Below are 27,173 nucleotides of genomic sequence, written 5' to 3'. Positions count from 1 at the left end.
GGATTCCGTACAAATCACTCATGCGTTCAACAGGTGCACCGCCTCACGGAGCACATTCTTGTGGGGCTTAATCGACCAAAACCGTTATACACGGGAGCTCTCTTCTTCGACGTCGCAAAAGCGTTCGACAAAGTCTGGCACAACGGTTTGATTTTCAAACTATTCAACATGGGCGTGCCGGATAGTCTCGTGCTCATCATACGGGACTTCTTGTCGAACCGCTCTTTTAGATATCGAGTCGAGGGAACCCGCTCCTCCCCACGACCTCTCACAGCTGGAGTCCCGCAAGGCTCTGTCCTCTCACCCCTCCTATTTAGCTTATTCGTCAACGATATTCCCCGGTCGCCACCGACCCATTTAGCTTTATTCGCCGACGACACGACTGTTTACTATTCTAGTAGAAATAAGTCCCTAATCGCGAAGAAGCTTCAGAGCGCAGCCCTAGCCCTAGGACAGTGGTTCCGAAAATGGCGCATAGACATCAACCCAGCGAAAAGTACTGCGGTGCTATTTCAGAGGGGAAGCTCCACACGGATTTCCTCCCGGATTAGGAGGAGGAATCTCACACCCCCGATTACTCTCTTTAGACAACCCATACCCTGGGCCAGGAAGGTCAAGTACCTGGGCGTTACCCTGGATGCATCGATGACATTCCGCCCGCATATAAAATCAGTCCGTGACCGTGCCGCGTTTATTCTCGGTAGACTCTACCCCATGATCTGTAAGCGGAGTAAAATGTCCCTTCGGAACAAGGTGACACTTTACAAAACTTGCATTAGGCCCGTCATGACTTACGCGAGTGTGGTGTTCGCTCACGCGGCCCGCACACACATAGACACCCTCCAATCCCTACAATCCCGCTTTTGCAGGTTAGCTGTCGGGGCTCCGTGGTTCGTGAGGAACGTTGACCTACACGACGACCTGGGCCTCGAATCAATTCGGAAATACATGAAGTCAGCGTCGGAACGATACTTCGATAAGGCTATGCGTCATGATAATCGCCTTATCGTTGCCGCCGCTGACTACTCCCCGAATCCTGATCATGCAGGAGCCAGTCACCGTCGACGCCCTAGACACGTCCTTACGGATCCATCAGATCCAATAACCTTTGCATTAGATGCCTTCAGCTCTAATACTAGGGGCAGGCTTAGGGACCCCGGTAACCGTACTCGTCGAACTCGACAAAGAGGTCGACGTGCAACCTAACCCATGCATCAGCCCGCTGAGTTTCTCGCCGGATCTTCTCAGCGGGTCGCGATTCCGATCCGGTAGTAGATTCATTCGCGAAACAATTGCTCTTGAGTTGTTAGGTCTCCTTCGGAGGCGCTCGGGCAGTTGTTAGCAAATCCCACCCCTCTTGGCTGAGCCTTTGCTCGCCCACCTGTCCTGGTGAAACTGGAAAGGCCTTCGGGCCACCAGTAAAGATTCAATCATAAAAAAAAAAAAAAAAAAAACGAGGCTTTGTGGCGGACTGCCGGCGCAGCAGCCCGGCGTCACCTGCGATAACGCGGCCGCGCGTTGGCTCCTGATTGGCGCGCGCACGCATCACGCAATCAGGAGCCAATCAGGCGCATAACGCATTTCGTGTGACATGCTAGTACGATTTTGATTGGCGCGCGCACGAATCACGCAATCAGGAGCCAATCAGGCGCATAACGCATTTCGTGTGACATGCTAGTACGATTTTGGTCCCCATAATTTTCATACCCCGGGCCTATATATGTAAATCGATTCTAAAGGAGTAAACTCCAATAACGTATAACTTTTTACGCGCGTACATAAGTACATAAGCACCCTTTTTTAAAATGTGAGATACCTCAGATCGTAATGCACATAGAACACAATGTTGCAAAAAGCAAATCGAAGGAGTGGAAATAAAACAAAGTGTAATTAATGATTATTTTTTATTTAATAAAAATTACAATTTATTTCTCCGTACTGTTGTTCATTCGATGTTATAAATTTAAAATACTAACGTCCGCTGCATGTTGTCCCGTAAATAGCGTCTCTAATGTTCGCCCTGTTGGATAAATAAAATAATTTTTGTGTAATAATATGAAGATGTCACGGCCTAAAGCCTTCGTCAAACAGAACGCGTACCTACATAGCGTCGCGTACTTAACGTCGCGCTCTTCAAATTGACTAGATGAGTCCAACGCTCCTTGACGCAACGCATTCTCCAAATCATAGTGCCTTTCGATAGCAGTGTGAAAATTTAAAAGTATTAAGATGTTGAGTGATTCAGATTGGCACTGTATAAGCATGGGTATTTTCTAACTATTTATATCATTTTTTCGGGCATTATCTAGTATGTTAATACACATTCACTCGGACTCTAAAATAAATTTTGTAAAAAATTACAACGCCTGACGTCAAAGCGTCCTAACGCCGCGACAGAGCGCTGCGTACTTATAGCGCTGGGGCTCTGTTTGACGGTATGTTACCATAGAAGTACAACACGTCTCGGCGTCATAGCGCGGCGTCAGTTTAGCGCTGTGACGCGCGCTAATTACGCGTTCTGTTTGACGAAGGCTTAAAGGTTAAGAAGGTCGATCTACTAAAGCGATGCAACAATTCCCGTGATCGAATCCCGCAGGCGGGTATACTTTTTTTATTTTTATTTTGTAAAGATAACCTCAAAGGGACGATTTTTCAGCGAGCAGGTGTAATTCTTCGGTAGACCAACTATCCGAATGTTGTTGTTCGGAACTTGTATATATATGCAAGCTTTTTTTTATTATTGCCGTGTAGGCAGACGAGCGTACGGCCCACCTGATGATGAGTGGTTACCGTCGCTCATGGAGGTCAGCAATGCCAGGGGCAGAGCCAAGCCGCTGCCTACCGTTAAGTACTCTCCACAAGCCTCGTTTGAAGAAGGACATGTCATAGCGCTCGGGAAACACCGTGGAGGGGAGCTCATTCCAAAGCCGGATGGTACGTGGCAAAACTGATCACTGGAAACGCACTGTGAATGACCGCAGTGGCTCCAGGTAGTATGGATGAACTCTACTCCAGTGGCGGGCGATGCGATGGTAAAAACGAGATGATGGTATCATCTCAAACAATTCCTCAGAGCTAATCTTGAAAATGTGAGATTCGGATGTTAATTAAGTCTATGATAGCTACCCGCCACAATATCAATTATGTATTTGAGGCATTCACATGAAATCTTTCTGCTATTAGGACCTAACTACATGAAATAAAATGCAAACTCAAAAAATTGTGTAATTTGCACAATGAATATACAATTCAGACAATAGACCTCATGTCTCATGGTGGGTGTCGGTAACTACGCTATTTTTTTATTGCTTATATGGGTGGACGAGCTCACAGCTCACCTGATGTTAAGTGGTTACTGGAGCCCATAGACATCTACAACGTAAATGCGCCACCCACCTTGAGATATAAGTTCTAAGGTCTCAGTATAGTTACAACGGCTGCCCCACCCTTCAAACCGAAACGCATTACTGCTTCACGGCAGAAGTAGGCAAGGCGGTGGTACCTACCCGTGCGGACTCACAAGAGGTCCTACCACCAGTACGCAACACAAGTCCAGCTATCACTCTACCAAGAACCTCATAATTTCACTTCGGCCAATAATAGCCTATGGCTAATGACCCCCAAACATTGAACTGTATATAATCAAGACATTTACCTGTAAATAAAGAAGTTATATTCGTTCGTGTCGAGCCTAGCATAACCGAAGCGCGGCAACGAATTCGCCATTAACCACACCTCGCCGTCTGTTATGTGAAGATCTGTCAAAAGAAATATAGAGTATAATTGTTATCGAAGTAGACTTAGCGGGAAAAAAAAAGCAGATTAAACAAACAACTATAATAAGAATATGTGTGGCACTCGCCACTGCCGCGGTAAAGCTATTGCATAGCATTTTTTTATCAACTTATGCGATTATAATTAGACAAAATCGATTTAATATTAAAACAATATAAAATAAGACCACGTTATATTTATAAACATTAACAAAAGCAAAACATTAACTGTCCCCTTCACACTCATAAGCTAGACCGCGCGAGAGAGGGATGGGTAGACTTTTCATGATGCGCATGCAGTGCGACGTCACGCCGCGCGGTTATTCACAAACACTACACAAGCGCAACGTGTGAATGTGTTGAACGCGAGCTACATGGTAGGCGGAGTGGGGGTGTTAGGTTTTATTTTCGTTATGGAATTTCTTGATTCAGTCGCCGCGCTCAAAGCCCGCGATAAAAGCTATGCAATAGCTTAAAAATACACGCAACTATGGAGGGTAGAGTAAGAAGGATCAGCCCAATGCATTAAAAAGTGTTCTCTGAAAAGGTGTCAATTAAAGTGGCGCCACAGTAGCAATTAGGATTTTAAAAACAGCGCTACAAACTATAAGACTAGGATATACATTAAGAAGGAAAAAATATTTGTTACGTAAATAATAATTAAAAATAAATAATTGAGGTTTTAAATATTGCACATCTTTTAACTAGACAACCCACAAAAAATATTAAATATTTCAATCTAGCACAATTAACTCTGTTTAAAACTGCTGTAACTCGTCGTGGCCTAAAGGATAAGACGTCCGGTGCATTCGTCTTGAGCGATGCACCGGTGTTCGAATCCCGCAGGCGGGTACCAATTTTTCTAATGAAGTACGTACAAACAAATATGTATTCACTTTTTTTCCCTACCTATGCTGATAGACTTGAGTGGCTATATCAGCTTCGCCCTAACGTGTAGGGGGGCTCACGGGTCTCAAACCGGAGTGATGCTAACAAGAGCCGTGCTTCGCAGAATCTACCGCCGGATCGGAAACGCGACCCACTGAGAAGATCCGGCGAGAAACTCAGTGGGCTGTGTCTGTGGGTACCATTCCGTGCTACGCCTTTTTAATTATTGCTTCTTGTTTCGTATACCTGCCTGTGTTGCTCGGACTATCTATTCCTTGTTTATTTTCTCCTTCATTCTATATTTTGTGTTCGTCTTAAATAAAATACTTTCTTTGTGTCCTTTTGTTATAATACCGACCTAAGACAATTAAAAATGTATTAGATTTGAGTACCTGAAGGATAGCTCAGCCTTATGGCGTCTTTGGCTAGTATTTCCACGTTGCTCGGCGTCAGGGGCTTCGCAGTGTTCCAGCAGGAGAAGGCGTCCCGGCCGACTTCGGCGTAAAACATTACGTTGGTCTCCGCGTCATGGGCATGCATGGTAGATTGACTGTTTGGGCCGCGTTCACCGACTATCTGAAAGAAGCGCGATTTCAATCGATTCGATTGATTGACGGATTGATTGATTGAAAATTATTGAAGTGAAAACTTCTTTAGAATCGTTGTGATTTCAAACCGGATGCAACGGAAAAAACGACAGGTAAGAGACACAAATACAAAAATGTGTAGGATGAAGCCAGCAAAGAATGAGACAGAAATATACATACTATTTAATACAGCGCCATCTGTGAGATTTTTTAATACTAACGTGTGTATGAAAGCTCTTGTAGTGAATTTTAATTTAGGATTATACTTGAAATTAAAATATCAATTCACAGAGGGCGCTACCTTACAATTATTTACTAATGACAAAATTTTACATATAGGTACTTAAGACGTTTAGGATAATTGTATTTTAATTTTGGAAGGTTTCACTTCTACCACGTGTGAATTGCACACATTTTGTTTTTTTTTTAAGGGATTTTATGACCTGGTAAGTAGACTTATGGTAGGCAGCGACTTGGCTCTGCCCCTTGCATTGCTGAAGTCCATGGGCGACGGTAACCACTCACCATCAGGTGGGCCGTATGCCCGTCTGCCAACAAAGGCAATAAAAAAAAAAAATCATGTCGTATTTTATTTTATATTCTTATTTTTATGAAAAATGTTAATATGGAGTGAAATGAAATGAAATAAAAGGGAATGAAGATGATTAACTTGAGACTTTAATCAACTGGTATGAAATTAAATGAAATGAGATGAGATAATATGGGATGAAATCTATACTAATATTATAAAGAGGAAAGATTTGTTTGTTTGTTTGTTTCGAATAGGCTCCGAAACTACTGAACCGATTTGAAAAATTCTTTTTCCATTAGAAGCCGACATTGTACCTGATGAACATAGGCTACTTTTTTTTAAAAAAAAATTTTATTTTTTTTATTTCATATGTGTTTTAATGTTTCCGAAGCGAAGCGAGGGCGGGTCGCTAGTATATTATAATCTCAGTAAAATGGTAGTCATTTACTGAGATTTTTTCAGTGGACTTTTTGGAGGATCCCGAGAAGTTACATCCAGCGGTTTTGTTTCACTTCCTCACATCTGCGCACTTTCACAGATATTAAACAGTCAATAAATCACCAGCTCGTAGATACGCCATACCTATTTTAACTAATTGAAACCTCTAGTTTGGGACTGTCAAAGGATTCTACGCGTGATCCAACTCACTGAGTATCTGGTCCAGTAGTCGCTGTCTGAGGACGCGGTGCGGTTATTCAGGAGGCACGTGGAGACAGCGAACTCGTGCGTGCTGATCAAAGGATGGAAGTAGGCCGTGTCGCATCTGTCTTCCGTCTTCTTTATAGTCAGACTGAATATTCCGTCGCTCCATTGGAACGACTGGCCTGAAATGAATACAGTATTCAGTACTCTTAGTGCGAGCTTTTTAACGTACTCGATAGCGTAAAAGTTAACCCAATTTTGTGTGCAGTTGGAACAGCGCCCCTAGCGGCAAACGTAGGCAAACGTTCCCATTCCATACAAATATGAGTTAACTTTTACGCTATCGGGAACGTTAAAAAACTCGCACTAACCACACAGATGGCTTTGCAGATGGAGAGTCGAAAAGGACGAGGTGGACTGCTCCACCCTTCGAACCGAAACGCATTACTGCTTCACGACAGAAATAGCCGGAGTGGTGGTACCTACCCGCCCGGACTCACAAGACGTCCTACCACCAGCTGTGTGCGAATTGTTTGATTATGTCAATTTAGTGTTGCTTCATGTCTTAAATGTGTAATAACGGTGAATTATTAAGCATTTAGGGTCCGCGAAAGGACACGGGTATGGGTAGATGTAACAAAGTCGCCGGACGTGGCTTTTCGTGCTTTTATTTATTTATTGCATAGTTGGGTGAACGTGCTCACAGCCCACCTGGTGCTAAGTGGTTATCAGAGCCCATAGACATCTACAACGTAAATGCCGCCGCCTACTTTGAGACACGAGTTCTAAGATCTCAGTTTTTACAGTACAACAGCTGCTCCACCCTTCGAATCGAAACGCATTACTGCTTCACGGCAGAAATAGGCAGGCCCGCGCGGACTCACAAGAGGTCCTACCACCAGTAAAGTTGGTACCCGCCTGCAGGATTCGAACACCAATGCATCGCTACACACGAATGCACAGGACGTCTTATCCTTTAGGCCACGACGACGCGTTACGAACTCACCGGCGATGTTCAAGTTGCCCGCTATCGGATTGAAATGGAAGTAGCTGTGCGATATTCTCCAGCTGTCGTTGTCCCTCAACGAGTACACGATGATGCCGTATGTGGTCAGGTCCGGGACGTAAGCGTGAGCCGTATCGCAGCCCGACTTCGTGTCGATCGTTATCGATGCCAGTCCTGTGTGTGTGAGCAAAAATCATACATCAAGTTTAAGTTATGGGGAAATAAGACTGGAGTTCATAGACATCGTCTACCTCAATGCTGCTATCCGCCTTGGGAAATGAGTTATAAGTCTCCATTTTATACAACGGCTTCACGGAAGAAATAGGCAGCGGACTCACAAGAGGTCCTACCACCGCTAAGTTTGCATTACTGGTGTAAAGGCAGATTATCTAGTCATACCCCGCAGATAACCATAATTAGAGGGGCAGCAAAATTTTTGAAAAGCCAAAATTTCAGAGACTCGAAAAAGTAAAGACAAAATTATTTCAATTCCTTTGAAAATGAATTCAGATTATTTTTATAAAAAATATATATAGATATTTTAAATTTAAAATAAAAATATTGGATCAAAATTATGAAAAAAAAAAAATTTGTAACGAAGTGAAGAAGTTTTTCTGTTATGATATTTTTTCCAGATTTCAAGCTTTAAGTAGCTCTCCTGCAAAGCTTCAATAAAAATCAATTTTTTTTATTGCTTGATGGGTGGACGAGCTCACAGCTCACCTTTCATCCCTCGATATATTCAAACTGGCTACAAATTACGGCTTCGGAAATACATAGAATTAAGAACATTTTTTTTTTTTTTATAACAACTAATAGGTAAACGAGCAAGACGGGTCACCTGATGGTAAGTTCACCGCCGCCCACGGTCACCAGCGTTTACGCCAGTGCGTTGCCTACCCTTCAGGTAAGAATATGCTCTTTTCTTGAATAATCCAATGTCGCACGTAAATGTAAATTATACGCCACTTAAGCTTTGGCATTAAGAAAGCATAAAGTTCACCTGTTGGAGTGTTCTCGGCCGGTATGTCAGAGCTTTTGAACTGGTATCTGAATAATTCTCTGTCGGTATTCAAATCGAAGACCACGATCGCCGGTGGCTGTACTTGCTGGTGATTGTCTGAAATGTTATTGAAAATGAAGGTAGGAAATAGGTAGCTAGGTAGGAAAATAAAATCCGTGAAAAGACACGGGTGTGGGTAGATGTAACAAAGTCGCCGGACGTGGCTTTTCGTGGTTCTTTTTTTTATTGCATAGATGGGTGAACGTCCTCACAGCCCACCTGGTGTTAAGTGGTTATCAGAGTCCATAGACATCTACAACGTAAGTGCGCCACCCACCTCGAGATATAAGTTCTAAGATCTCAGTATAGTTACAACGGCTACCCCACCCTTCGAACCGAAACGCATTACTGCTTCACGGCGGAAATAGGCGGGGCGGTGGTACCTACCCGTGCGGACTCCCAAGAGGTCCTACCACCAGTGATTACGCAAATTATAATTTTGCGGGTTTGGTTTTTATTACACGATGTTATTCCTTCATCGTGGAAGTCAATCGTGAACATTTGTTGAGTACGTATTTCATTAGAAAAATTGGTATCCCCCTACGGGATTCGAACACCGGTGCATCGCTACATACGAATTCACCGGACGTCTTATCCTTTAGGCCACGACGACAAACGCATTGATAGCATTGATTCTGTTTTTAAGACAATTGAGAACTCGTTTATTGATTACCCGGTCAGCGGATTCTCACTATTTTACGAGTCTGGAGATTCTACCATTAACCCTTTGACTACCGTGTCAGTCACCGTCGTCGGTTACGCATTGATATAATTGTTTCGATTTTTCTCTTCCATTTTCTTAATAAGGCGTCGGGATATCTGGAGACTTTGGGAAAGATGAATCCAAAGATACTGAGAATGAATCTATTTCTAAGAGACCTAAAACACTAAAGCGTACATTAACAAACAAAAGTTAGACAATCCTTAAGCGCCTTAGTAACAGAAATCGACATATTTAGTTCAGTGCGTCGCGTAGGGCACCGGTGATCTACACGATAGACAAAGGGTTAATTAGCTTTATAAGGTAGCTTAATAAAAACAAATATTCCTCTATTATTCTCTTATATGGATGGGGCAGAGCTCTCAAAGTATACCACGATTCTGTCTATTATTGACGAACCGGTTTGAAGCTTTGGATTTGAATGGTTCGATTACTTAAATCTCATGTTTTAAGTTTGTTTGTTTATTTACTCCTTCTACTTAGCATCGATTTTATTTGGCAGTGAGTTCGCCGTGGTCAATCAGTATCTCCACTCACTATCACTCACCAGGTATCTCCAGTCTTCCAGTATCCACCATCCAGAGTCTGCCGCATTCATCAGCTCTTGTTCTATAAACAGACACCAGAGAACTACCCTCCCTCAGGCTAGGGTAAGGTCTCAAAGCCGGCGACCGTGTGTTGGAGTCCGTCGTTAGATCTACGTAATTTAACGTGGATGGTATACCTGCAGAAGAAGAAGTTGTGATAAGATCACGAATTGAAGGTTTTTTTAGGTATGCTTTATGAAAAATGTAGCGCTGACTAGCATGTCATCTAGTTTTTTTTTAATTGCCCTTGTAGGCAGACGAGCATACGGCCCACCTGATGGTAAGTGGTTACTGTAAGAGCCAAGCCGCTGCCTACCGCAAACCGCTATAAACATAAATGATTTTAAGACAAGTGTAAGTAATACGTCCTGTCGCGGTCTTTGGGATTCAAAGCTTGGTACTTTTGATGGCATTTGTCCTGACGGGTAGCTTCAGAATATAACCAAATATACTATAATGAAACTTAATACCTCAATACAAATCAATAAACCGAACAAAAAATTTATCTAATTATTTTAAAAATCCTCGCAATCCTGACAAGATTATTACACCGGAGTAATAATACATCAAGGGGGGAAAGGCTATTTGGTATAAGCGACATTTTTGTAAATTTACAGGATAGCCATTTGCAGTTTGAAATTTGGAAAAAATATTTTTTTTTTTTTTTTTTTTTTTTTATTGCTTAGATGGGTGGACGAGCTCACAGCCCACCTGGTGTTAAGTGGTTACTGGAGCCCATAGACATCCACAACGTAAATGCGCCACCCACCTTGAGATAGAAGTTCTAAGGTCTCAAGTATAGTTACAACGGCTGCCCCACCCTTCAAACCGAAACGCATTACTGCTTCACGGCAGAAATAGGCAGAGTGGTGGTACCTACCCGCGCGGACTCACAAGAGGTCCTACCACCAGTAAATATCTTTTTTTTTTATTGCTTAGTTGGATGGACGAGCTCACAGCCCAAAGTGGTTACTGGAGCCCATAGACATCTACACCGTAAATGCGCCTCCCACCTCGAGATATAAGTTCTAAGGTCTCAGTATAGTTACAACGGCTGCCCCACCCTTCGAACCGAAACGCATTACTGCTTCACGGCGGAAATAGGCGGGGCGGTGGTACCTACCTACCCGTGCGGACTCCCAAGAGGTCCTACCACCAGTGATTACGCAAATTATAATATCATAACAAAATAACTTCTTCATCCATTTCAATGGTGTAAACTTTACTGAATTCCAATTTAAAATATCTAACTGTTGATGCTGATACCGAATAAGACCTTTAATTACAAAGATAAATGTCGCTTGTTAAGCGAAATGTCGCTTAAGCCAAATATTTTGTATCTTTATCGGCCCTGGATACGTCGTTTGCAAATTATCAAGTTAATTGGACGTCTTCAAGTCAATGACAATTACTTTGCGAGTTTCCTCACACACACACATATATATATATACAGTTAGAGTTAATGGCTGATAAGCTTACCATATCTCCGTCTAGGGACTGTAATGAACAATCTGTCGCCAACCTTTTCAACGCCCATTGGCACATTGTTATATTGAACGAAGAATCTTCCTGTTTCGTTCTCTGCAATAATAATAATCTATAAGTAACTTGTTGAGAACAAACGAGTCCATTCTAAGGCAGCTAGACATCCGAAAAAGGCTCTCTTCCATCTGCCGGGAACGTGTTATGAGCTTCTTCGGACACATCATGCGGTCTCCCAGACATGAATTAGAGAAGCTCATAATTACGGGTCGTATAGAGGGCAAGCGCGCCGTGGGCAGAACACCAGCCAGATGCTCAGATCTAGCAAGAGAAGCACTTGGTGGTAGTCTGTACCATGCAGTCCATGCCACCCATGATCGAGCACATTGGAAGCACGTCGCGTGTGGTCGCGATCCTCAGTAGTGAGGGAACGATATAGAAGAAGAAGTAACTTGTTAATGAGGTATAGTTCTGTGAACAACTTCTCTATGATTGTCTGTGCGAACTAATATGTCGCGAGCGCTTAGTTACGCTGTCAAGGTATAATGTTAATTTAAAATTATAAAAGACTAGCTGACCCGGCAGACTTCGTAGTGCCTCAATCGATAAATAAAAGAGATTAATAAGCTTTTGTATAAAATAAAACAAACAAAAAGAATCCGACCGACGGGGACACATCAAAGGAAAAACAAAATTGTTATTTTTATTTAATTCCAGCATTTTCATATTTATCTACGTTTTAAACCTTCTCTGGACTTCCGCAAATAATTTAAGACCAAAATTAGCCAAAACGGTCCAGCCGTTCTCGAGTTTTAGCGAGACTAACGAACAGCAATTCATTTTTATATATATAGACTAGCCGTACTCGCCCGCTTCGCTGGGCATTTAAAATTGACATTATTATTTATTGTCATTATTATTAGGGAGTCCAACACACATATACATATTAACCTATCCATTAAGTACGTGTATTTTCTACATGGATACCAAGTTTCAAGTCAATCGGATGCACGGTTCAGTAGTTATAACGGAACATCCGTAAAAACCACTGTAGATTTATATATTAGTATAGATATAGGCTAATTGTTTCTAACTATGCACATCCTAACATAACTATTACGCACTTAAAGCTTGTATTGGACATCGTTAATGCTTGTTCAGAGGTCATTCCTACTGCGTACGAAAAATCCAGAAATAACTCCCTTGCTTAACAACATTAAGCAATGTCTTTCGACAGATAAATGTCAGAGAGTTCACCCATATCACTTGGAATCACTGCGATAGTTAATGCGTTTGCAAAGATCATTTCTCCCACGTATCAACTCTACTTGGAATTTACTGGTGGTAGGACCACTTGTGAGTCCGCGCGGGTAGGTACCACCACCCTGCCTATTTCTGCCGTGAAGCAGTAATGCGTTTCGGTTTGAAGGGTGGGGCAGCCGTTGTAACTATACTGAGACTTTAGAACTTGTATCTTAAGGTGGGTGGCGCGTCTACGTTGTAGATGTCTATGGGCTCCAGTAACCACTTAACACCAGGTGGGCTGTGAGCTCGTCCACCCATCTAAGCAATAAAAAAAAAAATTACTGCAATGATTAATACTTTCGCAAAGATCATTTCTCCCACGTATCAACCCTATAATTAACTCCACTGTGTCACAGCTCTGTGTCATCTACAAACGAAATGTCCAAATCAAATTAATTAAAACGGTAAATAGAACAAAATAAACTCACCGACAGGCTTCACGAATGGTCTCACGATTTCGGGTCCTGTAATGATTAGCAGCATTTTAATATTGACGGTTCCCGCAACTTTCGCGTGGCCACACGGAAAACCACATGGTAAACATTTCGCGATGAAGTTCAGGTCATTCCAGAGAAAGGTGATTCGAACTTCGAACCTTGCAATGCTATTAGGAGAGGGAGAGGGGGAGTGGGAGATGCGGAGTAGGAGAGCGGGAGGGACGAGGAGATAATCTATATATTAATACGTGAAGCAAAAACTTTGTATCCCTTTTTACGAAAATTGCGCCGACGGAGGAGTATGAAATTTTCCACACTTATAGAGAATATAGAGAAGAAATGCACAATGCTAATATTTTTTTTAAATAATGCATAAAATATACATTAACTCAATAAAGCAGCAGAGCAGAGGACAAAGCCTAAAATCAATAACATTTTATCCAATTATTAAGGAGATCCGGCGAGAAACTGAGTGGGCTATAATATGTGTTAATATACTCGTCGAGCCCTTCGTCGTAAGCGACGCGTTCGACGGGGACGGTGACCGGTGCTTGTGGTACCTAAAAGCACCGTTAATGGATCGAGAGGATCCGTAATGACGAGACATCGCTGATGACAGACCCTAGTCATATTTCAAATTGATGTACTTTTTTATTTTTATAAACAAGAATATCAAAAAAATACGGCACTTACTGAATAGATTCCAACTCGGCCTGAGGGGTAGATCTCCGCGATTTGATACTGTCAAAATAAATTAACACGTTAACTGCAGGATCATTTTTGAGGGACTTTTAGCCCGTGCGTATGAGACCTTTTCGAGGCAAGATTGGACTTCTTCACAGTGCGTATGAGGTCTGATAGGCCTCACAAAGAATCGTTATTGAATATGCACACACTGATAGAAGTGTGTATGTAGACGCCTCTCGCACAGAGCGAAAGAACGCGATTTTAACTGCCGCACTAGAGGGCAGTCGCGCATAGGGCTTTTTAAGCAGCATAACGCAGTCAGCGTGTTAAGGTACTGGAGTTATCTTTTATCGCTACCGCTGGGACGAGAGGTTTAGCTTAGCATTTCAGTCGGTTCTAGCGAGTCGTAGAAGTAATTAAAACAGTTTTACAGTTATAATATCGTGTAGTAACTGGTGGTAGGACGTATTGTAAGTCCACACGGGTAGGTACCACATCAGATACCACAAAATTTTTACGATTTTATTATTTTATGCATAAATTTATGGACGAGACCATAGCCCACCTGGTGTTAAGTGGTTACAGGAGCCCATAAACATCTATAACATAAATGCGCCACCCACCTTGAGATATAAGCTCTAAGATTTCAGTATAGTTACAACGGCTGCCCCACCCTTCAAACCGAAACGCATTAGTGCTTCACGGCAGAAACAGGCAGGGCGGTGGTACCTACCCGAGCGAACTCACAAGAGTTCCTACCACTAGTAATTACGCAAATTATAATTTTGCGGGTTTCATTTTTTATTACACGATGTTATTCCTTCATCGTAGAAGTCAATCGTGAATATTTATTGAGTACGTAATTCATTAGAATAATTGGTACCCGCCTGCGGGATTCGAACACCGGTGCATCGCTCGACACGAATGCACCGGACGTATTTTCCCTTAGGCCACGACGACTTCAAGAAATCCAACAAATCACTTACGCTGATTCCGATTGTCTTGTCTGAATCCGCTGTCAGTTTGTCTCCTCCTTCTGTCAGTGTCAGTAGCGAATCGATCTTCTAAAACTGAAAAGTGTTATTTTAATTTAAAATGTTGTTAAAGACGGATAATTGAGCAAAAGTTATGGTTGTTGGTATGGTAGCTCGCTTTGTCCTCTCCCTGTCTCCACGGTCGAGTGGTTCGCGAGAGGCTCTGTCTATTTTCTCACTCTCGCTCTTGCCAAATCGTATCTTTTCTCTCTAGCCGTAACGAATCTGTCGCGAGTTAAATTTTACTCTCAACGCGTCTAAAGAAGTTACACTTCAAAAATATTTAAAGACTTTAATATCCCTATTTAAATTAATATTTTAAATATTATTATACTATATGTGACTGAATTATTCTTGTTCATTGAATGACAGGTTACTGAACTTGTCTAAGAAAAATCCTTATTTGTCATTTAAGGACCATCCATTTAAGACCTTGCTCCTAGCTTAATCACAAGAGCTTTTTTTTTCTCCTACCTATGCTGATAGCCTTAAGAGGCTATATCAGCTTCTCCTTGACGTGTAGGTGAGCTCACGGGGCTCAAACCGGGAGTGTTACTAACACTGGCCCTAGCAAGAGCCGTGCTTCGCAGAATCTACCACCGGATCGGAAACGCGACCCACTGAGAAGATCCGGCGAGAAACTCAGTAGGCATAACTTACTGAGTATGCTTTGTGTATGTAACATAATAAGCCATTCGAAATATATTGTTAGCAGTTGTAACACAACCGTTCCACTGATACCTTGACCGAATTTCGGAGAATTAAAAAAGAAATCTAAAATATCCAATAAACGATTAAAATAAAAACAAATTAACAGTAATGAAATCTAATATATAAAATTCTCGTGTCACAGTTTTCGTTGCCATACTCCTCCGAAACGGCTTGACCGATTTTGATGAAATTTTTTGTGCTTCTCCAGTATCTATGAGAATCGGCCAACATCTATTTTTCATCCCCCTAAATGTTAAGGGTGGTCCACCCCTAAATTTAATTTTTTATTTTTTAGACAAAAACTTTGGTTTTTATTTTTTTATGATACAGCATACAAAAATACATACAACCCTAAATTTTCATCCCTCAACCCTTATTTTTTATTTGCTAATTAAAAACTTTAAATTTTTTTGCAAGAATGTTGTTTTTATTTTGTCATGACTTAGAATAAAAAAATTCATATTACTCTGAAATTTTCACCCCTCTACGATCAACCCCTATTTTTTATTTGTTAATTATAAACTTTAATTTTTTGGCAAGATTTTCATTTTTATCTTTATTTCGTCATGAATTAAAATAAAAAATCTGATGTTACTCTCAATTTTTCACCCCTCTATGATCAACCGCTATTTTTTATTTGTTAATTATAAACTATTTTTTTTTGGCAAGTTTTTTATTTTATTTTGTTATGACTTAAAATAAAAAAATCATATTACTCTCAATTTTCACTCTTATATAATCAACCCCTATTTTTCCACCCCGATTAATATTTTTTTTTCTATGCACAGATCTGCAATAAGGTTGCAAGATGGCAATCAAATTTTATAATTGTAGTACGATAAATTCTGATTCAGAGTTTATAATTTCAAGTTCCTTTAATTATGTTTTTTTTTAAATTGAATTTGATCTCCCGCCCTCGCCGGTCGACTACTGATCAACTATCAATTGATCAGCTATCCCCGCCAGGTGTCACCACTCATCCAGCAAACATCACGTAGTAGGGATGAGGACGAAGCCGGTCTCCTGTCTTACTTACTCACTATACATCATAGATTATACACTTAATATATAATTTGAGAGCTATACAATATTATACATTTTTCAGCCATGTTTTTTTTGGTTTTATTTGTGTATCAATAGTATGTTCAGTAGGTCTGAGAATCGGCTACTATCTATTTTTCATACCCCTAAGTGAAAAGGGTTGTCCACCCCAAACATTTATTTTTTATTTTAATTTTTTGGATATTTTTTTTTGTTTATAATGAGGTATTATGTGGTTAAATGAGGTTTTTTTTCTACAGTAGAATTTCCCTAGAAATCTTATTTAAGGCAACACAACGTTTGCCGGGTCAGCTAGTACTTTATAAAATACAATGGTTTTAAAAACGAAGATGCCTTTAATATGTAGATATATTGTGTAATGTTGCGAAGGACCGTTGTTATGATTAATCTTGTCCAAGTGAATCAATAGATAAACAAATATGTTTAGTTTTTTTATAGCTTAGATGGGTGAACGAGCTCAGCCCACCTGGTGTTAAGTGGTTACTGGAGCCCATAGACATCTAAAACGTAAATGCGCCACCCACCTTGAGATATAAGTTATAAGGTCTCAGTATAGTTACAACGGCTGCCCCGCCCTTCAAACCGAAACGCATTACTGCTTCACAGCAGAAATTGGCAGGGTGGTGGAACCTTCCCGTGCGGACTCACAAGAGGTCCTACCACCAGTACAAGATACATATTCTTATACAGTCGAACTTAGTTAGATTTAGGGACATTTACTGAATTATTTATCTATAAAAACTTTGTTGTACAGTTGAAATCTAGCAAACCATTGTATTTTTATCCTGTACAAATGACGGAGATTAAATACCCCAGGGCAAGCTAACATAAAAATGTTGTATTTGTAAGCCTAGCGACGTATTTTAGAAGGGGCCAGCGACGCGATGTTTGAGAGCCACTGGACTAAGTGAATTCCGTGTATTGAATGAGATAATATTTACCTACTAATAACATGTTTTCTGGCCTTGAAATGTAAACAGTTTTGTTGCGATGCAACTATTCATGAATATCAGTTATTGTACGTTTTTGCCATCATAAAATGACGTTGCAAATAAACCTGTTTTAAGAACATTAACATTTTTGATTGCACAGGACTGTTTTTATAGTATAGTAATATAGAATTCTCGGCAAGATGTAGGTCTGATCTTTGGTCTGTTTGTGTACGAGAAGAGCTCGGGATCAGTACAGAGCTGCAGAGGACTGTGTCTATAGTAGTGTAGTATAGGACTCTCGGCTGGATGTAGGGCGGATCAGCGTCTGTTTGTGCACGAGAAGAGCTCGGGATCAGTACAGAGCTGCAGAGGACTGTGTCTATAGTAGTGTAGTATAGGACTCTCGGCTGGATGTAGGCCGGATCTGTGCCTGTTTGTGTACGAGAAGAGCTCGGGATCAGTACAGAGATGCAGAGGACTGTGTCTATAGTAGTGTAGTATAGGACTCTGGTCTGGATGTAGGCCGGATCTGTGCCTGTTTGTGTACGAGAAGAGCTCGGGATCAGTACAGAGATGCAGAGGACTGTGTCTATAGTAGTGTAGTATAGGACTCTCGGCTGGATGTAGGTCGGATCTGTGTCTGTTTGTGTATGAGAAGAGTTCGGGATCAGTACAGAGATGCAGAGGACTGTGTCTATAGTAGTGTAGTATAGGACTCTCGGCTGGATGTAGGTCGGATCTGTGTCTGTTTGTGTACGAGAAGAGCTCGGGATCAGTACAGAGCTGCAGAGGACTGTGTCTATAGTAGTGTAGTATAGGACTCTCGGCTGGATGTAGGTCGGATCTGTGTCTGTTTGTGCACGAGAAGAGCTCGGGATCAGTACAGAGATGCAGAGGACTGTGTCTATAGTAGTGTAGTATAGGACTCTCGGCTGGATGTAGGTCGGATCTGTGTCTGTTTGTGCACGAGAAGAGCTCGGGATCAGTACAGAGCTGCAGAGGACTGTGTCTATAGTAGTGTAGTATAGGACTCTCGGCTGGATGTAGGTCGGATCTGTGTCTGTTTGTGTACGAGAAGAGCTCGGGATCAGTACAGAGCTGCAGAGGACTGTGTCTATAGTAGTGTAGTATAGGACTCTCGGCTGGATGTAGGTCGGATCTGTGTCTGTTTGTGCACGAGAAGAGCTCGGGATCAGTACAGAGCTGCAGAGGACTGTGTCTATAGTAGTGTAGTATAGGACTCATCTAGATTTACTCACACAGGTTTCCTTGTATGTTATAAGTCAGTTGCTTCCAGGCGAACACTTCGGTTAATTTCCCGACTTTCCTGCTCATCAACTGACCGGAAGCAGTGACGGCGAGCAGCAAAAACAACAGGAAAACCTTCATTTTGATGATCTAAGCAAAAAAAAAGAACCAAATCTTAATGTGTTTTTTTTGGCACTGATTTATAATACACGACACTGTAATATCAGTTTAGTTAGTTTGAAATAGAACAAAAACAATAAAACGCGTCATGTTGCATTTTGTTCAAGGGCGCTCGCGGCTTTAAAGCTAGCGGAGAGCAAGCTCGGATGTGCTTTTACGAAAACCGTCTCCGAGAATGTCTCTCTAAATCGATTATTTAAAATGAGATTTTTGAGGAATTTCTCGATAAAGACGTAGAATATTAAATGTCATTTGTCTAATGAAATACTTAACAAATGTTCACTAATGAATTCGAATGAATTACATCGACTGCACAAAAATCAAGGAAAACGCAATAAAATATACCTAATTAGCTTAATTACGTAGTAGGTAGGAAGTCTTGTGAGTCCGCGCGGGTAGGTACCACCGCTCTGCCTGTTTCTGCCGTGAAGCAGTAACGCATTTCGGTTTGAAGAGTGGGGCGGCCTGTTAAAACTGAGACCTTAGAACTTTTTTTTCAAGGTGGGTGGCGGCATTTACGTTGTAGATGTCTACGGGCTCCGGTAACCGCTTTCGAACTAGAAGATGTATCCTTCCACGCACGGGAGGTCCCATCATCTCCTTAAACAAACTATTTCCTCCAATAATCCTACGTAAATAAATGTAAACTTATTATTGCTTAGACGGGTGATCTAGCTCACAGCCGTCCTGGCGTTAAATAGTTATTCTTCATAGACATCAACAAGAGACATGAGTTGTGAGGTCTCAGTTTTACACTCTCATTACTGCTTCACGGCAGAAATAGGCAGGACGGTGCTACCTACTCGCGCGGACTCATAAGACGTCCTACCACCAGTAATTACGCAAATTACGTGCAGATTGGACTTTTATTACATGTTATTCCTTTGCCGTGGAAGTCAATCGTGAAGATTTGTTGAGTACGTATTTCATTAGGAAAATTGGTACCCGCCTGCGGGATTCGAACACCGGTGCATCGCTACATACGAATGCACCGGACGTCTTATCCTTTAGGCCACGACGACTTCTAAATGTATTTAGCGAATTTTAAGTGAACGAACAATAATTAATGGTGTAGGTATTTAAAATAAGTAATTATTAAAAAAAAAAAGTGTAAGTATCGAGGGACGAACGGCATTTGTTTAATTAATAATTTAATAATTAATATAACTAGAGGTCCCGCAGTAGTCGAAATTCGACTATAATTAATTGGAATTGTAAGTTTGTACACATACTATAATCACATATTTCGCCAAGACTACACTATAAAAAAAAAATGTGTGCGTGTACTAGTGTACACACGTAAGAAGTGAAACTTGTTTATGGCCTTATTTTTCGAAAAATGATCTACATGCAACTTTCTAGAAATTGGTTAAATAAAGTTAAATTAGATAAAGTTTAAACAAAAGGATTTTATTATCATAGACATGAATACAAAAAAGTTAAATTAGATAAAGTTTAAACAAAAGGATTTTATTATCATAGACATGAATACAAAAAAGATGGCGCGTAACGGAAAAATGTGACGCGTAACCGAAAAATGTGACGGTAAATTTTTTTCCAACGCCGATAAGGAAGTTTCACTTCAATATTAACAAAGACAAACAATATTGAATCTATTCTCAATTTGACAACAGACGTCAAGAACAAAAGTTTGACAATAAATAGTATGCATGCGTGTGTGCGTCAAATACATGGTATGTAGTGTGTGTAATGTTTTTGAAGTGAAACTTCCTTATCGGCGTTGGAAAAAAATTTACCGTCACATTTTTCGGTTACGCGTCACTTTTTTCCGTTACGCGCCATCTGTTTTGTATTCATGTCTATGATAATAAAATCCTTTTGTTTAAACTTTATCTAATTTAACTTTTTTGTATTCATGTCTATGATAATAAAATCCTTTTGTTTAAACTTTATCTAATTTAACTTTATTTAACCAATTTCTAGAAAGTTGCATGTAGATCATTTTTCGAAAAATAAGGCCATAAACAAGTTTCACTTCTTACGTGTGTACACTAGTACACGCACACATTTTTTCTTTATTGATTTAATGTATCTCTTATGCATTATTTAAAAAAAATATTAGCATTGTGCACTTCTTCTCTATATTCTCTATAAGTGTGGAAAATTTCGTACTCCTCCGTCCGCGCAATTTTCGTAAAAAGGGATACAAAGTTGTTGCTTCACGTATTAATATATAGATTACAAAGCGACATTTGTCTTGGGAATTAAAGGTCTGTTTTATTTGGTATCAGCATCAACGGCTCGATGTTTTTAATTGAATTTCAATAAAGTTTACTCCGTTCAAATATATGAAGAATTTTCTTATTCGTTATGATATTTTCTCGAAATTTTAAACTATAAATGGCTCTCGTGTAAAATAGCAAAGATGTTTCTTAAACCAAACAGCTTTTCACCTCTTGAATTATAATTAAAATTAAAGTTTAAATAAATACAATAAACTTACCGATTAATAACTAATTTAATTTTAGTGAAGTCTTATACGTCTTATCGATGTCTTGTTCCTTGCAGGTGATTCTATCGACTGGTGCGAGGTATGTTGCTACAAGCTGTTTATTTGCTTCGATTTGACCTATGAATTAGTGATGCGATCTTATATCGATATAATGGTTTATCGATATCTCATGTTAGTCGTTTCCCGTTAATGTCATGGGGGAGGATCGATTTGTGTTCTATGTTCGGGTGGTTTTTACTGGTGGTAGGACCTCTTGAGAGTCCGCACCGGTAGGTACCACCACCCTGCTTATTTCTGCCGTGAAGCAATAATGCGCTTCGGTTTGAAGGGGGGGGGGGGGGGGCAGCCGTTGTGACTATATTTGAGACCTTAGAACTTATGTCTCAAGGTGGGTGGCGCATTTACGCTGTAGATGTCTATGGGCTCCAGTAACCCCTTAACACCAGGTGGGCTGTGAGCACGTCCAACCATTTAAGCCATAAAAAAAAGATGAGGATTTTGGTCTTTTGTCTAAAGGTGTCTTTCTCATTGGACTCTAATGATTATTGACATTGTCAGCTCGTGTATTTTGGCCATAAGCTTAGGTATAGCTATGATATGATTAGGATACTAAGTTATCCAATGCTCACATCTTTTGCTTATCACTCGTGGCATATAGAAATGCTATTTTGGATTTTTTTTAAAGTTGAGGCAGGTCCGATGTGTATTGTTAAGTTTTAAAGTATATTATATACACATAAAATAGAGGTGGATATACACATGTGCGTTTAGTGTTGCTTTTCTTTTTTGTTTTATGTAAAACTTAAATCTATAAATTTATAATAAAGTCGTCGTGGCCTAAAGGATAAGACGCCCGGTGCATTCGTATTTAGCGATGCAACGGTGTTCAAATTCCGCAGGCGAGTACCAATTTTTCTAATGATCGTACTTAACAAATGTTCACGATTGACTTCCACGGTGAAGGAATAACATCGTGTAATCAAAATCAAACCCGCAAAATTATAATTTGCTGGTAAAAGGATAATTACTGGTAATAAGACGTCTTGTGAGTCCACACGGGTAGGTACTACCACCCTGATTATTTCTGCCGTGAAGCAGTAATGCGTTTCGGTTTGAAGGGTGGGGTAGCCGTTGTAACTATACTGAAAACTTAGAACTTATATCTCAAGGTGGGTGGCGTATTTATGTTGTAGATGTCTATGGGCTGTGAGCTTGTCCACCCATCTAAGCAATAAAAAATAAAATAAAGAAAAATTATTCCACGTGATATTCCCGAAGCGTTTTAACTCTGACAATGCCGGTCCTAAGCCTGGAGGAGAAAAGAGGCGGGTTTAGCTGGAGTTCGACCTTCCCTGTCTGTCAACGCCGAATATCGGGCGGCGGTTAATTAGCTGGACCCAAATAAAGCTTCAGCGATCTCCAAAAACGAAATCTCTTACAAAACCACTGCCGTGGAAAGACGCCGGACCCCATCATGTGTATTTTCTCAAGAGGTTTAGCTGGTTAACCGGCCTATGAGTATATTTTCCCAAGAAAGCCTCATGAGTATATTTTCTCAAGAAGGCCTAATGAGTATATTTCCCCAAGAAAGCCTCATGAGTATATTTTCCCAAGAAAGCCTCATGACTATATTTTCCCAAGAAAGTCTCATGAGTATATTTTCCCAAGAAAGTCTCATCAGTATATTTTCCCAAGAAAGCCTCATGAGTATATTTAATTTTTCTCAAGAAAGTCTCATGAGTATATTTTCCAAAGAAAGCCTCATGAGTATATTTTCCCAAGAAAGCCTCATGAATATATTTTCTCAAGAAAGCCTCATGAGTATATTTTCTCAAGAAGGCCTAATGAGTATATTTTCCCAAGAAAGCCTCATGAGTATATTTTCACAAGAAAGCCTCATGAGGCCGCGACCCTCAGCATTGAGGTTTATCGACGCAAGCGAGGGGACCCGGGGCCTGATCGACAGAGTTTTATCGATAGATTTATTAAACGTTCCCATCCCTAGCGCTGCTCCTACCCGCTTTAAGAATTTGAATATCCGACCGTAATTTTCCATTGTTGATCTCGGTGAAGTCGGTTCATGGGCAGGTCTGTGTGATATATGACCTCACGATCGGCTGGTACGTGCCGTTTATTTATTTATGGAAATTGTATTAAATTTAATGGCGAATATTAAGCGGAAGGCTTACGTTGTGTGTGAAGAGAGAGTCGCCTTTACTGGTGGTAGGATCTCTTGTGAGTCCGCACGGCTAGGTGCCACCACCCGACCTATTTCTGCCGTGAAGCAGTAATGCGTTTGGGTTTGAAGGGTGGGGCAGCCGTTGTAACTATACTGAAAACTTAGAACTTATGTCTCAAGGTGGGTGGCGCATTTACCTTGTAGATGTCTATGGGCTCCAGTAACCATTTAACACCAGGTGGGCCGCTAGCTCATCCACCCATCTAAGCAATAAAAAAGCGACATTGAGGATGTTGACGCTATGAATGTTATATTTCGGAATTCGTGTTTAGGCCATATATTGATAACAACATTTTCAAGCTAAGATTAAGTAGGTACGTATTGTAAACTCACTTACTGTCATAAAGCGTGAAGACACATTCCTAAAGTCGATCTTACTTACCTCTTTACATATTTACATACCCGATCCTGCGGACCAAATGGTAAACAGTCGACGTCGCCCTAAACATGTCATTATGGATCCTCCCGATCCATTAACGGCGCTTTTAGGTACCACAAGCACCGGTCATCGTTCTCGTCGAACCCGTCGCTTGCGACGAAGGGCTCAGCAAGTAAATTAACCCATAGACGCAGCCCACTGAGTTTCTCGCCGGATCTTCTCAGTGGTTCGCGTTTCCGATCCGGTGGTAGATAGAAGGTTACGCTAAAATGGTCTCTCAAGACCATCAGCTTAGGTAAGGGAAAAAAATTATCACAGACGTGTAACTAATTTTTCCAATTAAATACCCAACTTGAATTACTACTAAATACGAAAAAAAAAACTGCAACAATTGATTATTCATTCACGCTACATTTGTAATTTTCGTAATTACTGTATTCCAAAACCAGACATCATTAATCTTTCAAATCAAACGACATTCCGGCTGTGATGCATAGTTCTATACACCTCAATGACCACTTCAACTAATCCGCGTCTAAGCAAAATCACATACTCGTCCGATAACGCTAATATAGCCTCTCAAGGTTATCAGTATAGGTAGGAAAAAAAGAAAAAATATATACATACATGCTTTTTTATTTTTATTGTTTATATGGTTGGACGAGCTCACAGCCGACCTAGTGTTAAGTAGTTACTGGAGCCCATAGACATCTATAACGTAAATGCGCCACCCACCTTGAGATATAAGTTCTAAGATCTCAGTATAGTTACAAGGGCTACCCCGCCCTTCAAACCGAAACGCATTACTGCTTCACGGCAGAAATAGGCAGGGTGGTGGTACCCGCGCGGACTAACAAGAGGTCCTACCACCAGTTCATATCAGATTTAATTTGAACAAATCACGCACGGTCAGCCGGTCCCAATTTAGGATTCCCCGTGTTATAAGTACCAGAGACTGACATACAAACTTATATACAGTCAATATATACATATATAGATAATGAACACCCAGACAAACAGCAAGCGTGTCTGTTCATCGCACCAACGTTTTGCCCGATGCGAGAATCGAACCCACGACCCACGCCGCAACAGTAATGGCTGCTATTTATTGCACCACGGAGCTAATCAAATATACGTGTCTTCAAAAATTAAAAGGACCTAAAATATGTAGATATGCTAAGTCAATTTGGACGCTGGTCAATTACTGGTGGTAGGACCTCCTGTGAGTCCACACGGGTAGGTACCACCACCCAACCTATTTCTGCCGTGAAGCAGTAATGCGTTTCGGTTTGAAGGGTGGGGCAGCCGTTGTAACTATACTGAAAACTTAGAACTTATATCTCAAGGTGGGTGGCGCATTTACCTTGTAGATGTCTATGGGCTCCAGTAACCATTTAACACCATCTAAGCAATAAAAAAAAACAAAAAAAAAACGCGGAAGCACTTGTTCTAATTCAGTTTTAACTCGTTTAATAAGGAAAACTTTGAAAAAGCATTATATTACACGTAAAAATATTCAGATTTTTTTTTTGAATAGCAAATATACTAGAATTTAAATAAAATTAATGGTAGATAATTTAAAAACTAAAAATCAGTCGATTAACAAATCGAAATAAAAATTTAGTTCATCTGTTTCTTTATCGGTCAGGATCTTTGATCGAAGTTCATAATATTATTATGACGTAATAAGTCCTTGTAGCGTGCGCGAATTGTCAAGTCAATCACACGTCTTGATTTATAAGCTACTGCATAGCTTTTATCGCGGGCTTTGAACGCGGCGACCGAATCGAGAAATACCGTAACGAAAATAAAACCTAACACCCCCACTCCGCCTACCATGTAGCTCGCGTTCAACTCATTCACACGTTGCGCTTGTGTAGTGCTTGTGAATAAGCGCGTAGCGTGACGTCGCACTGCCGCATGCACATCATGAAAATGCTGCCCATCTCCCTCTCGCGCAGTCTAGTTTAAGAGTGTGAAGGGGACAGTTAATGTTTTGCTTTTGTCAATGTTTATAAATATAACGTGGTCTTATTTTATTATTGTTTTAATATTAAATTATTATTGTCTAATTATAAGTGCATAAGTTGATAAAAAATGCTATGCAATAGCGTTACCGCGGCAGTCCCCGATTGCCACACGTGTTTTTAACAACATATAAGTTTAGGGGCATCCGCTACAAGATGTCGCTAGTTTCCATACAAAAAAGTATATTTGTCTTAGAGTATCGCAGTTTCAGGGTCCTGATGGTGTCTTTGCGCGCCTCCGTTGGCTAAGCTCTGTCGTAGCACGAAGTTAGCCGAGTTCCGACGATACCGCAACCGTGCTGTCATCTATTGGGAATCGTGCTGCGTTTCGTTTTGTTACCAAACTAATTACCGTCTTCGACATAAAGTCGTCGTGGCCTAAAGGATAAGACGACCTCGAAGGAGGTTCGGCCCCCGGCCGGAAAAAAAAGTCCGGTGCGGTGCATTCGTGTTGAGCGATGCACCGGTGTTCGAATCTCAGGCGGGTACCAGTTTTTCTAATGAAATACGCACTCAACAAATGTTCACGATTGACTTCCACGGTAAAGGAATAACATCGTGTAATAAAAATCAAACCCGCAAAATTATAATTTGCGTAATTACTGGCGGTAGGACCTCTTGTTAGTCCGCACGGATAGATACCACCGCTCTGCCTATTTCTGCTGTGAAGCAGTAATGCGTTTCGGTCTGAAGGGTGGGGCAGCCGTTGTAACTAGGTATACTGAGATCTTAGAACTTATATCTCAAGGTGGGTGGCGCATTTACGTTGTAGATGTCTATGGGTTCCAGTAATCATTTAACACCAGGTGGGCTGTGAGCTCGTCCACTCATCAAAGCAACAAAAAAAACCCATATAATATGATAATGTAATGAAAATTGTAACATAAATTGAAAAAGATTTTTTTTAATATTTTTTTTATTGCTTAGACGAGCTCACAGCCCACCTGGTGTTAAATGATTACTGGAGCCCATAGACATACACAACGTAAAATGCGCCACACACCTTGAGATATAAGTTCAAAGGTCTCAAGTATAGTTACAACGGCTGCCCCAACCTTCAAACCCTATAAATAGTTAGGATTTAACGACGCTCTCATCTCGGTACTTAAGTACTGGTACTATAATTAGTACTGCGTACTAGTACCTATTACTAATTATAGTTGAATTTCGACTCCTGT

General features: G+C 40.8%; 1 protein-coding gene across 1 annotated transcript; it reads right to left on the bottom strand.

Annotated features, from left to right (window-relative positions):
- Positions 1-1,894: 1,894 nt before the first annotated feature.
- On the bottom strand, positions 1,895-21,416 carry Y-fa (yellow-fa). The gene is given in 13 exon segments (NM_001043959.1): positions 1,895-2,020; positions 3,656-3,758; positions 5,054-5,237; positions 6,429-6,604; positions 7,429-7,602; positions 8,432-8,548; positions 9,760-9,936; positions 11,279-11,380; positions 13,015-13,050; positions 13,717-13,764; positions 14,697-14,780; positions 18,709-18,847; positions 21,342-21,416. Coding segments are annotated over 12 exon segments (1,380 nt in total). The 5' UTR covers positions 18,839-18,847; positions 21,342-21,416; the 3' UTR covers positions 1,895-1,971.
- Between the last annotated feature and the right edge of the window lie 5,757 nt (positions 21,417-27,173).

This window comes from Bombyx mori, chromosome 11 (assembly GCF_030269925.1).
Source record: "Bombyx mori chromosome 11, ASM3026992v2".
Classification (NCBI taxonomy): Eukaryota; Metazoa; Arthropoda; class Insecta; order Lepidoptera; family Bombycidae; genus Bombyx; species Bombyx mori.
The sequence above is the reverse complement of the archived record's forward strand: the minus strand, read 5'-3'. Positions and strand labels throughout refer to the sequence as shown.